The 17,323-nt window shown below is 50.8% G+C and overlaps 1 protein-coding gene across 4 annotated transcripts in view; it reads right to left on the minus strand.

The window, feature by feature from the left end:
• The window catches only part of Nwd1 (NACHT and WD repeat domain containing 1), a 78,036-nt gene that overhangs the window by 49,866 nt on the left and 10,847 nt on the right, over window positions 1-17,323 (minus strand). For all 4 annotated transcript variants that reach the window (XM_076553224.1, XM_076553225.1, XM_076553226.1 and 1 more), the window contains 3 exons: window positions 15,623-15,739; window positions 7,330-7,627; window positions 2,994-4,263 (listed from right to left, as the gene is read on the minus strand). In XM_076553224.1, coding sequence (XP_076409339.1) covers window positions 2,994-4,263; window positions 7,330-7,627; window positions 15,623-15,739 — 1,685 coding nt within the window. The remainder of the gene's footprint in view (window positions 1-2,993; window positions 4,264-7,329; window positions 7,628-15,622; window positions 15,740-17,323) is intronic.

Below are 17,323 nucleotides of genomic sequence, written 5' to 3' on the forward strand. Positions count from 1 at the left end.
CCATCACATCTGGTTTATATGGTGCTGGATGGAATCCAGGCCTCCATGTATGCTAGACAAATGCTCGACCAACTAAACTACAAGCACCCTGCCCACTGAGCGACAAGCACTCCACGAACTAAACTACAAGCACCCTGCCCACTGAGCAACAAGCACTCCACGAACTAAACTACAAGCACTCTGCCCACTGAGCTACAAGCACTCCACCAATGGAGCTCTAAGTACTCCATCTGCTACTGAGCCTCAAGTACTCCACCTGGTGAGCTTCGGCAGAAGCACTTTCTAAGTTTTTGGTTGAGTCCTGGGTGTGGATCGTAACCTCTACAGAGAAGTGACTGCCCGTTTCTCTTATTGCTGAGACCCAGCCTGGGGTGCTTTGTCATAGCAGCAGGAACGGACTAAGACACTGAAGACCTTTTAGGACTCTATGTTGAGTGGGGTGTGTCCCCCATGCCTGGTCCCCCACGCTGATGTGGGAGCTTGGGTCACCTTTGGGAGGAGGAGCCTGGCTGGTAAAAGAAAGGCAGTGGGGAGGCCCTGAGGGTTAAAACAGCTTCTGGTGTCCCCTGTGCTGCCTGCCTGCCACGTGTGAGGAATCTGGGACACACTCTCACTCATACAGCCCCCGACACGACCCTGCGTGGGGGCAGGAGAGGGAGCAGCTGGCAGGGCTCTGTGCAGACAGTGGGTCCATTGTGAGTGTGGGGCTGGAGTGTAGCTCACTGAATAAAGCGTGAGGACCTGGGCTACATCCCCAGTGACGAAAACACACTGCTCACGGCAGCATGCCAGCGCCGGGGAAGCAGAGACCGGCGGGTGCCTGGCTCCTTGGCCAGCCGCACCTGCTTGGTGAACCCAAGGCCTGCAAGAGTCTGTGTCTCCAAAACAGAAAGAAGAAAGAAAGAAAGAAAGAAAGAAAGAAAGAAAGAAAGAAAGAAAGGAAGGAAGGAAGGAAGGAAGGAAGGAAGGAAGGAAGGAAGGAAGGAAGGAAGGAAGGAAGGAAGGAAGAAAGAAAGACATACCTTGCCTGAAGAATGACACCACAGTCCTGTCCCCCCACCCGTGTGCACGTGCACACTCATTGTGAGCTGTGTATTAACGTCCTTGTGACTGATTTCTCGAGGTTTACGATTGTCCTGGTTTGGGTTTCAGACTGTCCTTAGCAGCTTGATGGAATACTGACGAGGAAAAGAAATGATGCTCATGGGGATACTCAGACAGCTCGGGGACAGTGTGTGCTCATGGGTGATGGACCCACAGATAGACATAACAGATGTTAGATACACAGTAAACAGAAAGATGAGAGAGAGCGCGATGGCTAAGACAGCCTGGAACACGGCACATGTCGATGACAGGTAACTGATGGAATAGATGATAGATAATAGAGATAGAATGTGATGGTGATAGATAACGGAAAGACAGAGGCAAGGAGAATGAGCAATGGAGAGAGGGGGAGGGAGGGAGAGAGAGACCAGAAAATATAACGAAGCAATGCAACAGAGCTCCAACACCAGGGGTAAAATAATCGCACGATCATCTCCAGACAGAGGCAGAGGTCATGATGATTGACAGCCCTTGTAATAACACATCCTGGCCACAGGGAGGGAGAAGCTGGCAGGCAGACAGCCCCAGGGCACCCTGGCAGAAGCCACAGGCACAGGAGCTGCAGAGGGCTAGTCACAGACAGCCAGTCACCGGCACAGAGGACCGAGTGCACCTGAGCCCCCTGCTCACCCCCAGCTGGCTGCCCCCCTCCCACACAGTCCAGGCTCAGCCCGGGGACACTGCTGCTGGGCTCCGGGTGGGTCCTCCCACCTCAGCAAACAATCAAGGCAACACACACAAGCACAGAGGCATGCACACACATGAACAGGCATGCACACACACACACACACATCATGTGAGCACACACAGATATACGCATACAGAGACATACTTGCACACACATGCACAGAGACATGAACACACACATGTGCATGCACACACAGAGATACACACAGACATGCACACACCCATGCATACAGGCATACACACAGGCACAGAGACGTGCACAAACAGACACGCACACACACTACACACACACACACAAATACACACACAGAGGGACACACATGCACATACAGAGACATACACACTCACACAGACACACACAGGCACAGAGACATATACACACACACAAACACATGCATGTGCCTGAGTGTGCCTGTGCATACAGACACAGACACACACACACAGGTCAACCAGATCCAGACAATGCTTCCTCTCAAGCGACTCTGCATGTCAAGGCAGTCCAAGCCAGCCACCACAGGCATGAGGTGGTAACCGCTACATGCAACAGACTGGCCACCAGCATCGTACAAGTGCCGGCTGAAACCAGAATAAACAAGCATGCCACTCTCTCTTCTCGTCCAACAGACAGTTTGCAACCTTAGCCAGAGCGATGTAAGACGGACGTGATGGCTGAGGTTCAGCCCTACAGCACGTGCCTGACCTCCACAGAGCCCTGGTTCTGTCCAAATCCCTGCAGAAAGGAGGGAAGAGAGGCTGCCCGTGGCTACCTGCCCCAGCGGGGATCTGCAACATCCATGTGAGAGGCAGGGTGGCTGTACCCCGGCTGGGCTCACTGGCTCCGGGGAATAATGCTGAGAGTCAAACAGAACACCTCATCTTCCTCTGGCTCTGCATGCCACACACATGCAGCCAACCAACACAAAGGGAGGGAGGGAGGGAGAGAGGGAGGAAGAGAGGGAAGGGGGGAAGGAGGGAGGGAGGGAGGGAAGGAGGGAAGGAGGGAGAGAGGGAGGAAAGGAAGGAGGGAAGGAGGGAGGGAGGGAAAGAGGGAGGGAGGGAGGGAAGGAAGGAGAGAGGGAGAGAGGGAGGGAGGGAGGGAGGGAGGGAGAGAGGGAGGGAGAAAAGGAGAGAGGGAGGGAAGGAAGGAGGGAGGGAAGGAAGGAGGGAAGGAGGGAGGGAGGCGGGGAGGGGAGGTCACTTACCTGGAAGACACAATGTAGCCCAGCACGTGGGCCACCAGCAGCTGCCCGTGGGTCTCCTCCAGGCGGATGCAGAGCTGGTGAGTGGCTTCCTCAGCTGTGGTGGCCAAGGGCACTGGCACAGTGAAGGAGGCCCACTTCCGGGCCTCCTCAAAGGCCAGCCTTAGCCGCCCTGGGTGGCCGCACTCTGGGAGGCTGGCCCAGAGGACATCCCTCTGAGCCGGGCTCAGCGTCCTCCTTTCTGCAGCCAGCAGCAGCTGGATGTACTCCTGTCCTTGACATCCAGACAGGGCCTTCACCTCCCAGTAGGCGCTGGGGTCCTTGAGGGTCTGCTGCAGGGTGTGCAACACCTGCTGGCTTGAGCATGTAGAGAGGATGAGATGCACCTTTGGGGGACACCTGAGGGGGAGCCAGGAGACCCTCCGAGAATGGCGTGTGGAATCTAGATCATCAACGGAGTCCAGGAGCAGCACCAGAGACTCAAAGTTCCTCCAAGACACAGTGTGGAGGAGGGTGTGGAAGAAGTGGCCCACCCTGGCGTGGACCTCCAGGACCTGGGTTGGGGGCAGTGGCAGGCCATAGGCCAAGCACACCTGAAAGGACACGCTCCTGAGGAGGCTTCGGGCATCCAGGCTCATCTTTGATGTCCCCAGCAGCCTCAGGACGGCCACCGTCTTGTGGCCAAGGAGCCTTGGTACCTGCTCGGCTAGCTTGCACATGAGGGACGTCTTCCCGATGCCCGGTGGACCGAAGAGAACCAGCGGAGTATGGGGCCGGCTGTCATCCTGTCTGAGCCGCTGCCCCAGCTGGGCCAGGAGCTCCTGGTGGCCACAGAAGATCCTGGTGGACTCTGTACTGCGCCAGAGGTGGTGGCGGATCTCCTGGTAGAGCCAGCCCAGCTCCTGTCTGGCTGACTCCAGCTCTCGAAGTTGCTCCAGGACCTGATGGTTGGTCCTGGCCACGAACTGCTCACTCAGCTCCTTCAGGTAGCGGGCATGAGCCTTGTTCTTGGGATTGACCAGGTCGCGGCTCCAGGGCAGGCGGTGGGACTTTAGGGCTCCAGGCTGGGTTTCCAGTATTCGTTCCTTAAGGCCACTGAGAAGAGTCTGGGCTCCGGTGTCCAGGCAGCCATCCGCCAGCCGATCCACCATCTTCAGAGAACAATCGTCCAAAATGTGTTTACTGAGGTCCTGTACATCTCTCAGGAAGATGGTCGCTCCCTGGTCCCCTTGTGCTGAGCTCAGGAGGCCTTGCTCGATCTCCCACTCAATGACTGCAAAACAGAACAGGAGGGGTCATCAGGGTCGCCGAGGCCTGTGAGGGGCTTTGGGGAGACAGGTTCCAGACATGTCAAGGCCAACAAATGGGACATTCACATGGGGCAGCTTGCAGAAGCCCGCGTGGGATACGCACTTGTGTGTGGGGGTGGGAAGGGTATTTACACATCATGCCTGTGGAGACCAGAGGCCAGCCTCTCTGGAGTCATGCCAGGATCTTGATGGCCAGCCAGCCTACCCTAACTGTGAGCTTCAGGGTCCAGGAGAGACTTTGTCTTGAAGGAGTCAGGTGAGAGTTGACCAAGGGCAAGGTTGATGTCCTGCTCTGGGCTCCACGCACCCACACAGACGTGCACATTCACACACGCAACCCAAAAGACTGCAGTTGGGACGGGTGGGAGTCCGTTCTCCCCCTCTACCATGTGGGTCACCGGGATTGAACCGGGTCACCAGACTTGGTGGCCAGCACCTTTACCTCCAGAGCCATCTCATTGGCTCAGCATACAAAGTTCTAAGTCAGCCTGGACTACACAAGGAGACTCTGCCTCAGAAGAATAAATAAATAAATAAATAAATAAATAAATAAATAAATAAATAAATAAATAAATAATAAAACCAGACAGTGTGTGATTCTGTTGATAAGAAATGTCCAGAACAGGCTCGTGCATAGACAGCAAGCAGATGAATGGACTTCTGCAGCTGGGCTAGGGAAACAGCCTCCTGCTAAGGTGATAGAATGTTCTGGAACTAGACCAAGGTGGCACCACACAGCATGGTGAGTATTAAACTGTTTGCTTTACAAACGGGAATTTCAGCTCTGTGAGTGTCACCTCAGTGTATCTGCTTACAGGGTCTCCCTCGAACAGTCAATCAACAAACACCCAGCTCCTGCATGTATTGGCCTCCGTGGTCCACCACACAGGGACTCGGCATCGAGGGTCACCTGGAAACAGGTGATAAGTGAATGAGACTGTCCTCCCAGTGATGGGGACAAGGTGGATGTGAAGGCAGAGAGGAAGGAGAAAGGATAATTACAGAGTGGAGTCTTTACTGACCAGCTGGGTAGAAGTGGCAGCTGCTGTCTGGGAACAAGCTTGGCACCTCACCCAGAAAGGGCCAAAGAAGATGAATCTGTCACAATCGGACAGTTCTGACATCGTAGCAAGAATGCAACAGATGATACCCAGATGAATGTGCCTGAGAGTGTCAATGAAACTGTAGTTCAAACACAAGCTGTGGGCCAGGCTTGGCACCGTTACCACAGCTGGCCGATCCCCGTGCTGGGGTGTGCTGCAGCTGGCCGGCCCCCGTGCTGGGGTGTGCTGCAGCTGGCCGGCCCCCATGCCGGGGTGTGCTGCAGCTGGCCGGCCCCCGTGCTGGGGTGTGCTGCAGCTGGCTCAGGACTCTTTTATCTTTTCATGATTTATCTCTATGTAGCCTTGACCGTCTGGAACTCGCTCTGTAGACCAGACTAGCCTCGAACTCACAGAGATCCTCCTGCCTCTGTCTCCTGAGTGCTGGGATTAAAGGCATGCACCGCCACCGCCCGGCTTGTCTTTGTTATTAATTATGTGCATATGTGTGGGTTTGTGCCTGTGAGTACGGAGTCTGGGGGCGCAGAAAAGAACTGAACTCGGGTCCTCTAGAAGAGCAGTCAGTGCTATGCTGCCGAGTCATTCCCCAGCAACACCCCTGGACTCTTATTTTCTAGAAGCCTGAACTGACTTGTCTCAGGAGGCTCTTGTTTTTTAGCAGCAGCCAGACCTGAGGAGTTATTTTTGAAGCCTCTCTGGGTTCAGTGAAGGCTCCCAGCTCTCCACAGATGGGAGAGCCAGGCCCTTGGAGACACTGCATTCCAGTCAAGGACAAGAGTCACCCAATGTCCCCTTAAGGCAGGCATGAAGTCACAGGCCTGTTACCTCAGTCACTCGGGAGGCTGACGCAGGAAGATCACAGGTTCAAGGCCAGCTTGGGTGACTAAGACTCTGCCTCAAAATGGAAGACTAAAAAAAGCTGGGATGGAAGGACCTGGTATTGTCTGAACTCTAGTTAATTGCAATGCACCAATGTTAAGTTGAATTATGAGTCTTGCTGCATGTACAGCAAAACTATTTATATACATTTCTGGGCTTGCCCAGTGTGCAGGAAGCCTTGGGATCCACCCCCAGCACCACATACCCCCGGTGTGATGATGTACAGCTGTGTCTCAATACTCTGGAGGCAGAGGCAGGAGATCAGGAGCTCAAAGTCATCCTTGGCTACATAACAGGTTCAGGGCTGGCCTGGGCTACATGAGATCCTGTCCAAAAAAAAAGAAAAAAGAAAAAGCCCCCAGGAGGCTGGGACAATGGTCAGTGGGTGAAGAGTTTGCCATCTATTAGCGAGGACACAGTTCATATCCTCAGTGCTCACAGGAAAGCTCGGTAGGGTGATAACTGACTGTCACCTAGCACACTGGAAACAAGACAGGGACTCTGGAGCAAGCTGGCTACCGACACTGGCTTCATCTACGAACTGGGGTTCAGTGAGAGACTCGGCCTCAATGCACAATCGGGAGACACCTGACAAGCTCAGGTCACATGTGTGCACACCCCCACAAGTGCACCTTCCACACACACACACACACACACACACACACACACACACACACACACACACACACAGCATTCTAGGATCAGTGAGATGCATCAGCATGTAAAGGCCCTTGTGGCTGAGCTTTATAACCTGGGTTTGACTCCTGCAAATTGTCTTCTGACCTCCACATGTCTCCACAGCTGGCACACACTCTCCAGCCAATAAATAAATGCATATAAAAAAATGAATGCATTCTTGGACACCCTCAGTCCCCGGCAAATGGGGATGGTGGTCACTCTGGGAGCCAGGAGGGCAGAGCCAGGGCCAGGAGAAGGGTCCCAGAAGCTGACACTGGTTTGGCTAGGGCTGTGCAATCTCCGGGAAGCCAAGCAGGTTTGACACTGAGATGACACACGTGTGTCTGAGGTCCTGGGTGATGTGTGTTGTCTTGGATGTCACACGGACCCCTGGGGTTCCCTGGGCCTCACCTGATCGATTGTAACACTTCCATTGCTCCTGGCTGATGAGGCCCAGCCTCCAGGCCTCCTGAGCTCCGCCTCGCAGGACAGAGGTCAAGGTGGCCTCCTCGGGCCCTGGGGCCTCCACAGAGCCCGGAGGCTGCAGCACGTAGGTGGGGGGGATGGCGTTGTCGTCCCTCCGGAAATGCCTGGCCACCAGCTCCAGATCCCGAGGCCTGGAGGTTAGCTGGGCCCTTAGCGCTTCCCACTCTTTCTCCTCGATCCGTTGGGGAACCAGGCAGGGGCCATACTGGTCGCCCAGGAGAGCCTGGCAGGGAGACAGACGGGAGGGGGCTGAGGCAGGAGGAGCGTGAGTTCTAGGCCAACATGGGCAGCAAAGGAAGACGTATCTCAGAAGAGTGAAGCTCGGCAACAGCTACAGGATGGAGGGGGAGGAGTGAGGAAGGGGAGGGATGAGGAAGGGGGGGAGGGAAGGGGGAGGGGAGGAGAGGGGGAGAAGGAAAAAGGATGCACAGGAAGGGAGGAGGAAGAAGAACACCCAGAAGTCGTAATTGAGTAGTAATTGAGTAATTGTGTGTATATGTGCACACATGCACCCGTGCATTCAAGTGTGTATGTACACGTGATGTGTGTGTGTGCGCGTGCGTGTGTGGGTCCATGCATGGGCACATGTGAGGGAAACAGGTAAGTTTCTGGTGTTTTGAGTCAGGGCTCCAATGTTGCCCAGGCTAGCTCTGGCCTCAGCCTTCTGAGCAGCAGAAAGGCCCAGGCCACACATCCTGTTCAGGAATCTTGGTGACAGAATGTCAGGCAGCTCCTCCAGGGTCCCTGCAGGCTCACAGGGACAGGGTCCAGCCTGCTGCAGAGGGAGGTTTGGGGCTGCAGCCACAGAGCAAGGAAGGTCCTAGGAGCAGCTGGAGCCCCAAGAGATGCAACCTCTAAATGAGGTGCATGGGGAACCTGTGGCTTGCTAATGAGTTATTTACCACAGAACCATCTCTCCAGGGCACCAGTGTGGTCTGATTTCGTGGAAAGTCCCCCTAACAAGAGTGACAGTGACAGGCAGTCTCTGGAGACAAACCAGGGTGATGCTGTAGGGGAGAAGGTCCCAGGACTGCTGGCTTGGATGTAGAGGAGGCCGGGGGACGGTCCTTCCCCATGCAGCGGGAGCCATCTCGTGCTTTTCCCAGCCTGCTGTGTGGACTGAGGGTCAGTTCCCCTGTGGCATCTCCTAGTCCTTTCTCTCTGAAAATTTTAATTTGTGGGTGGCTTGTTTATTTTTGTACTTGGGGATATTTCCTCCTACCCATTTAGAAAACATTTTTACAGGGCTGGCAAGACGGCTCAGTGGGTAAAGGCATTTGCCACGGAGCCAGACAGCCTGAGTTCAGTCCCTAGAACTCAGATGGTGGAGGGTGGAGGCAGGGAAGCGGCCCCTGCAATGTTGAGAGCTGTGCTGTGAGCCACAGGGAAATGATGGAATTCAGCCACTTTCACAAAAGCCATCGCTTAGAGAAGTCAAGGACTTCTCCAAAGGTCAAGCCATCGCTCAAGGAGTCTCCGTGATATTTTAGCTTTTGTATGTATATTAGCTGGTTCCTACAGTGATTTTCTTGTCATGCTATGCGTGCTTCCAAGAACTCCTAACAGCATATTTATCTAAAATGCCTATCAAGCATCCAAGGCCAAACGAAACAACACCTGTCTCCTAGGTCAGGCTGATAGCTTTATTTCTTTTGCTATTTAGGGTGAGACCCTCCTTTCTTATACAACCTTACTAAATAGACCCCTAACTTCTTACCTAACCACTTCTAGGAATGCAGACTGAGCACATAGATCCCCCTTTTGATATACTAACCGGTCATTAGCTCTCAGTTGACCTCCTCCTTTACCACTCACCTTTTGGGTTATAAAAGAAAGCCTGGTGGTCACTGCCTGAGGAAAATTCTTTTTTTTTTTAATATATATATATTTTTTTAATTTTCAATACCATTCAGTTCCTCATATCAGCCATGGGTTCCCCTATTCTCCCCCCTCCCAGCCCCTCCCCTTACCCCCAGCCCACCCTCCATTCCCACCTCCTCCAGGACAAGTCCTCCCCCGAGGACTGTGATCAACTTGGTAGACTCAGTCCAGGGAGGTCCAGTCCCTTCCTTCCAGACTGAGCCAATTGTCCCTGCATAAGTTCCAGGTTTCAAACAGCCAACTCATGCAATGAGCACAGGACTTGGTCCCACTGCCTAGTTGCCTCCCAAACTGATCAAGCCAATCAACTGTCTCACCTATCTGAGGAAAATTCTTATCTGTCTTTATGACCCTGTAAGAACTCAAGCCTGGTGACCTTGCTCTGCCAGAGGATTGCTATTGCTATTGCTTGGCATTATAACTGGATTCCTGAAAGATTTGGGGAGAATGGAGAGAATAAGGAGAATTGCGAGGTAGGAGAGAGAGGAGGATTTTGAAGAGCGGACTTGAGGATGAGACAGAAAAGAGAAAAGAGAATGGAAGAACTAGAAGATGGGTAAGAACTGGAGAGGAACAGACTAGATGGGAAGAACTGGATTGAAGGGCAAGAAGAGAGGACAAGAGGAACGAGATGGAAGATGAGGAAGAGCCAGACGGGGAAGAACAAGATGAGAAAGGAGATGGGAGAGGAACTGATATGGGAAAGAACAAGATGGATGAGAACCTAGATGGGGCAGAACTGAGGTGAGAGAATTAAGATAGAACTTAGAGAGGACAGCAGATAAAGGTAGAGAGAAATCAGGCAAGAAAGGAGCTAGGCATGAGAGCAGAGTATAAGCTGTGTAGAGAGAGAACTGTCACAGAATAACAAAGTGTATGGACTAAGGAGTTTCGTGTACATAGATTCATTTCTTTTCATCAAAGATTAAATTATCAGCTGGTTGTAGATTCTTCTGGGACCCTGGGAAGGGACTATCAAGGGGCTGGACCTCCATAGTCACCCATAGAGCTACTGGTAGCAAAAGACTACTGGAGCATACAGCAGTGACAGCTAGAGTTCAGAAGGTCCACCTATCAGAACTAAGGGTTCTGCTAGAGGAAAGCATCACACAAGGCATTATGGAATTACTGCCTTTTGAATGAACTGGCTGTCTCTTGTAAACTTCTTGTGTAATAACAGCCATGATTCTCCCCATTTACCATGCATTTCCATGTAATGTGTACATGTAATCTCACGACTGCCTCTCAATCTTATGGACACACATAATTATAGATAGTCTAGAAGATGGTTTCTTATTTAACTGTACATTTTTTTATGAATAGAAACCTACTAAAATATGCTTTATGCTAGATCTATTGTTCCATGTGGACTGTAGATGCTTAGAGGTCTAGTTCTCCATCCTTAGCCACTGACAAGGTAAATATTGGCCAAAGTGTCCTCGTAGAACTTTCACAGAGTGGAACTGCAGGTGCCCAGCCTTGTTAGATCAAAACCCTTCAGAAGAATTATAGTGAACCAGAAGTGATAGAGCAGGTGTCTGGCTCAGTCCTTCAGGAGATCAACAGCACCTATGTTGCCCTAAGCTTCCTCCACCGGCACCTCCCCCTCTGATTAAAAAAACAATTAACACTTTGTATTTATTTCTACACCAGTTTTTAATGCAAGATTTTAGGCTCAGTAGACTAATTATGTATAGGTAAGTCCTGAGATTCAGGTGACTAACAGAAAAAGACTGTTAACTGATGAACCACGCCTGAATTTATTTGTTTGTTTGTTTGTTTGTTTGTTTATTTAGGTTTTTCCAAGACAGGGTTTCTCTGTGTAGCTTTGGAGCCTTTCCTGGAACTCACTCTGTAGACCGGGCTGTCCTCAAACTCACAGAGATCCGCCTGCCTCTGCCTCCCGAGTGCTGGGATTAAAGGCGTGCGCCACCACCGCCCATGTCTGGATATTATTAATCACATAAAATAGCACACATATTCTTTGCCTTTTCCTTAAATCTCTCATAGGTTTAACGTCTTCCCTTGTAACCCATGTAGCTCTCCCTTTAAGAGATGGCCAGAACTTTACAACCTACAGCTGCTGTCAGTCACCAGTGAAGCTGAGGAGTCTTCGCCAAGTGTGACTCTTACCAGAATACTTGTCCCTGAAAGTGCATTTTGTAGTTTTTACTACCAAGTTGTTAATGAATGGATGTGTGTGTGTGTGTGTGTGTGTGTGTGTGTGTGTGTGTGTGTGTGTGTGTGTGTGTGTTTGGGGGAACAAAGATAAGAACATGGAAAGAACTAGGTAGAACAGTGAGGGAGCAGCAGAAGGACAGAGAGGAGCTAAGTATGAGCACAGAAAAGAAGCTGTGCAGCTAGAGTTGATTTAGAAGAACGAAATGAATGGACTAAAGAGCTCTGTGTGCTTAGATTCACTTGGTTTCCCTCGGATGAGTAACCCAGCGGCTTGTAGCATCTGTTCTGGACCCTGGTAGAAATCTCCTCAGGGCAGGCACCTGCGGAGAATTCATTACTGCAGGTTGCCCTCTGACCTCCACATGCGCACCAAGGCCTGTGCTCCACTCCCATAAATAAATAAATGTCCAGAACTGGACTGGCTGGTGGCACAGGCCCACCATCCCTGCACTGAACATGGAGGCTGGAGAATTGGGTCAATGACTAGTTTCAGCTTCATAGTGAGTTCGAGGCCATCCTGAGCTACCTGAGACCCCTCCTCAAAAGGGAAAAAACGAAACCCAGTTATCCTTTGCAAACTCAACACGATTGTCAGATCTTTGGGAAATGAAACTTAGGAGCATGGAAAAATAACTGAGAAGGGGAGTTAGAGGAAGAGAGCATTTTCATCATGTGTGTGTGTGTGTGTGTGTGTGTGTGTACATACATATGTGGTCTGTGCATGTGGAGGCCAAAGGTACACACAATATGACTTCTAGTCCTCTCTCTAACTTATTAATTTTTTTTTAAAGTTTATTTACATGTGTGGGAGACAGCAGGAACCCAGAGATGAGGGGGACAGCAGGTACCCAGAGATGAGGGAGACAGCAGGTACCCAGAGATGAGGGAGACAGCAGGTACCCAGAGATGAGGGAGACAGCAGGTACCCAGAGATGAGGGAGATAGAAGTACCCAGAGATGAGGGAGACAGCAGGTACCCAGAGATGAGGGAGACAGCAGGTACCCAGAGATGAGGGAGACAGTACGTACCAGGCCTGAGCCAGCCCACAGTACCTCAAGGCAGTGACCTAAAAGGACAGTTCCTGTAATCTCCCTAAAACGTACCCTGCCTTGCCCAAGTATACCCCCAAAAGGTAAAACTATAACCACAGCCAATTAAAAATGTACTAATGTAGCCACAGCCTGCCTAATCAATTTTGTTTGAGATGACCTCGCTTTTCCTAGATTTCCCTAGCTGAGCTTAAAAGGGACCTGCGTGCCCCTTTCAGGGAACATTTTGTACAAATGGTAGATACCCGCCCCCCCATAGGCTGGAATCAATGCTGCTTTCATGTACTATTTGGGTCTGAGGTTTTCAGCAATTCTCGGGCCCTTACAGGTGCTGGGTCTTCTGTGATTACAGCAGGCACGCAGTACTGCTTAGCCACCTCTCCAGTCCACACTTTATTTTTTGAGACACAGTCTCTCCAGGAACCTGAGCTCACTGACTGGCTGCTCAGTGAGTTCCAGGGATCCACCCATCTTTGCCCTCTGGGTGCTCAGGATTTGAACTCGGGTGCTCCTGCCTGTACACCAGACACCTGACACACTGAGCGTTCTCCCAGCCTGAGAAAAGACTTTAAAGCAATAATAATTAAAACATCCTGGTAGTTGAGTACAAAGAGAAGGACAGGACACAGTTTGAAGACACCAGAGGCACTGAAGTTAAAAGTTAACCCATGACCAGGCACTGTAGTGCACACCTTTAATCCCAGCACTCGGGAGGCAGAGGCAAGCGGATCTCTGTGAGTTGGAGGCCAGCCTGGTCTATAGAGTGAGATCCAGGACAGCCAGGGCTACACAGAGAAACCCTGTCTGGAAAAAACAAAAATAAAAAAGCAAACAACAACAAAATGTTCCCACATTGGCAGAGGTGTGCCTCAGCCCTGGCCCAGGCTGGCCTCCAACTCATGGGCTCTAAATGGGACATCTCCATCAGCACAAAAGGCTCAGGAGCATTACGGGGAGGGGGGGGGCACGGGAAGAAGGCTGTAGACACGGCATGACCGCCACAGGCCGCAGAAACATGAAGCAGGAATTCAGCTGACTATAGCAAAAGCCAATACCTGGAAGAAGCAGGGCTCTTCCAGAGGAAAAAGCCAAGCCTCAAGGAGTCTTGGTGATATTAGCTCTTAAATACATTTTAGCTGGTTCCTGCAATGATTTTCTTGTATGCGGTGGTAGCTTTCTTAGCTTCTTCTAAGAACTTCTAACAGGGCTGGAGAGATGGCTCAGAGGTTAAGAACACTGGCTGTTCTTCCAGAGGACCTGAGTTCAATTCCTAGCACCCACATGGTGGCTCACAACCATCTGTAATGAGATCTAGCTCCTTCTTCTGACCTGCAGGGATACATTCAGACAGAACACTGTAACATAATAAATAAATAAATCTAAAAAAAAAAAAAAAGAACTTCTAACAGTGTATTTTATCTGAGTTACCTCTCAAACATCCAAAGACAAATGGCAGACAGAATAAGCATTTCAGACCACCTGCTGGTCTCCTGAATTAAGGTAAATATCTATGCAGAGACACCATCTACGCCAGGAGGACAAGGCTGGCATTAGATAGTAGCTTTGTATCTTGTACAAATTAAGCTCAGACCCTCCTTTCTACCTCAGGCCAAATGGTACCTCAGACTCCCCCTCCAACAATTAGCTCAACCAAAGGGCTTTTTGTCTCACCAGGTGCATTCAAGCTATGATGCGGGTTTCCTAGCTACTGAGCAGACTCACCCCATCCTCCCAGAAAGTGGCCGGGCAGAGTATTGCTGATGGTATGGGTGGGGAAATGGGTCACAGGAAGGAGAAAGGAACAAAGATGGAGATAGGAATGAAGAGAAGATGAGAACGAGATGGAAAGGACTCAGATAGGACTATGAGAGGACAGGAGGAGAGGGGACAGGGAGGAGCTAAGTATGAGAACAGAGGTGAAGCTGTGTAGATAGAATTTTGTCTTGAAGAATAATATTCTTTGTGACAGACACCCTGGGGATTGTCCTCGGGCTGTGCTGGCAACGGCAGAAAGAAACAGAGAAACAGAGAGACTGTGCGGAGGGAAGAGAACAGAAAGAGAGAGTGCGGAAAGGAAGAGAACGCACAGAGGGCAACCCGCTTTTTAGGCTGGGACACCGTCGCAGGCTGGTGACGTAATTAAGGACAGAATCCTTACAGTTTTGCTTTGTTTGTTTCAAAACAGGGTCTCTCTATGTATCCCTGGCTGACTTGGATCTCGCTCTGTAGACCAGGCTGGCCTCAAACTCATAGAGATCTGCCTGCCTCTGCCTCCTGAGTGCTGGGTATTCCCAGCTTGGTTTTTGTTGTTTTTGTTTGTTTGTTTTTCTTTTTGGGTTTCTTCTGGGGGTGGGGAGAGGGGTTGGGATTTTGTTGTTGTTGCTGTTGTTTTGGTTTGGTTTTTTTGCGACAGGGTTTCTTTGTGTAGTTTTGGAGCCTGTCCTGGATCTCACTCTGTAGACCAGGCTGTCCTCGAACTTACAGAGCTACACCTGCCTCTGCCTCCCAAGTGCTGAGATTAAAGGCGTGCGCCACCACCACCCAGCTTGCTTTTCTTTTTTAATTGTCACTTTTGGAGACAGGGTCTGCAACTTGGTAGCCAAGGATAACCTTGAACTTCTGATCTTCCTGCCCCACCTCCTGGGTGCTGGAAATACAGGCCTGGCTATCTCCCAGCTTGGGGATTATTTTGGTGACAGAGGAGGTACAGGTGTGTGTTCCAGACCAACAGAAACATGGAGGCGGAGAAAGGATGTGGGTTTCTACTTCCTCTCTTGTTTTCCAGAATCCCAAAGTTTCACAGATGTAAAGTGGACCAGGTGGGAAGAGTGAGGGAATTTCAGAACGGCCCAAGAGACACCCTCCCGAGTCAGTGTTATACTCTCCCAATCACTTACTGCTGCATTTGATTACTAATGTCTGGCTTCCAGCTATTTCTGAAGAGCACATGAGTACTGTTACTGATTAGTTATGTCTGTCATGACCGGTTTATGGGGATTGGGATGTTTGCTAAAATGCCACCCACTTCTCCCACTCCTCTGTTTGGGTAGCATTCCTGTGATGGCAGACAGAATGAGGGCACCTCCACCTACCCTGACACACTCACCACAAAAGCTGGTCCTATGGATGTTTTCTGGCAGCGTTCAAGTTCTTCTAAGCAGAGTTCTGTGGTCAAGTGGTCAGTGGCCTGTGTGTTCGGGACACCCCACCTCAGATCAACCACCTGGGAATAGAAGGGTGAGGTTTCTGATGACTCATTTGTTCTATAATTTCATTCGACTGAAGAAGTTTCCCCCAACCTGTTTTGTTGCATCTCTCTTCCAGGGAGATTCTAGATTAGACAAATCTGAGGTTAGGGATGTAGCTAAGTGGTAGGATGCTTGCCTAGAATCTCCCAGTGAGGGGCTGGGGTTGTGGTGTTTGGCAGATGGTTTGCATAATGCACACAATCGATCCCTGGATTCCATTCTGCACCAGAATAAAAGAACAAAAGTGGCGCACGCCTTTAATCCCAGCACTCGGGAGGCAGAGGCAGGCGGATCTCTGTGAGTCTGAGGCCAATCTGGTCTACAGAGTGAGTTCCAGGACAGCCAGGGCTACACAGAGAAACCTTGTTTTGAAAAAAATTTTAAAAGACGGACTGGAGAGATGGCTCAGAGATTAAAAGCATTGACTCCTCTTCCAGAAGACCCAGGTTCAATTCCAAGCACCCACATGGCAGCTCACAACTGTCTGTAACTCAAGTTCCAATGGACCAGACACCCTCACACTGACATATAGGCAGGCAGAACACCAATGCACATTTTTTAAAAAGAAAGAAAAAAATTAAAAAGGAAAAAAACATGGATCCTCAGTGTAATTATGAGAAAAGAAAAGGGTAGATCCACACTGAGGGGGCATCTTTGGCTATCTTCAGGATTCACGGTTGTTCCTCTCTCAGAAGGTCACAGTCATGAACTGCAAGGAAGGACCCTTGGGCTCCAGATGCTGAAGCAGGAGCAAGGATTTTGAGTCCAAGGCCTGTCTGAGTTGCATAGAGACCCTGCCTCAAGGAAGAAGGCAAGAGAAGAGAAAAGAAAGGTTTACTTAAAAACGAGTTTGTGGGCCTGTCTTGGTGGTTGCGAGCTATTGCTGCTCCTTCAGAGATCTGAGTTCATTTCCCAGAACTGCACTGGGTATCTCACAACAGCTTGGAACTCCAGCTCTGGGGATCCAAAGCCCTCTCAGACACCTGCACACACTTGACAAAAAACGTAATAAAAATAATAAACCTTAAAAAAGAAGAGCAGGCTTGCCAGGGCTGAGGCGGTGCCTTGGTTGGCAGAGGGCTGGCCTGGCTACACAAAGCCCTGAGTTTGATGCCCAGCACTGTCCAGCAGCTGGGGCTGGGGCATGCCTTTTATCCCTCTGCTTGGAAGCAGAGGGATCCAGAGCTCAAGATCATCCCTAGCTACATAGCAAGCTCAGTGTCAACCTGGATTTCACGAGACCCTGTTTCAACAACTGAAAAATTCTGTAGGAAGCTGGGTGTTTCTCGCCTTGTTCCTTTTAAAAGGAGAACATGTCCAAGCTTGCTGGGAGCATGCTTTGTGACGGAGGGTATTGAGACCAGCAGGAAGTGACCCAGCCAATTCTCCTTAGCAACCACACACCAGGTCTACCTCTGGCACTGGCTGGCAGAGAGCTGGGGGAGGCGGAGGAGGGGGTTGGGAGCTGGGCTGAATGGCAGCTGCAGCACTGGCCCCCCGGGGAAGGCTGGAATGACAGGAAGACAAAGGGCACAGAGAGCCGACTCCACCTTTGTCAG

This window comes from Peromyscus maniculatus, chromosome 17, assembly GCF_049852395.1.
Source record: "Peromyscus maniculatus bairdii isolate BWxNUB_F1_BW_parent chromosome 17, HU_Pman_BW_mat_3.1, whole genome shotgun sequence".
Lineage (NCBI taxonomy): Eukaryota > Metazoa > Chordata > Mammalia > Rodentia > Cricetidae > Peromyscus > Peromyscus maniculatus.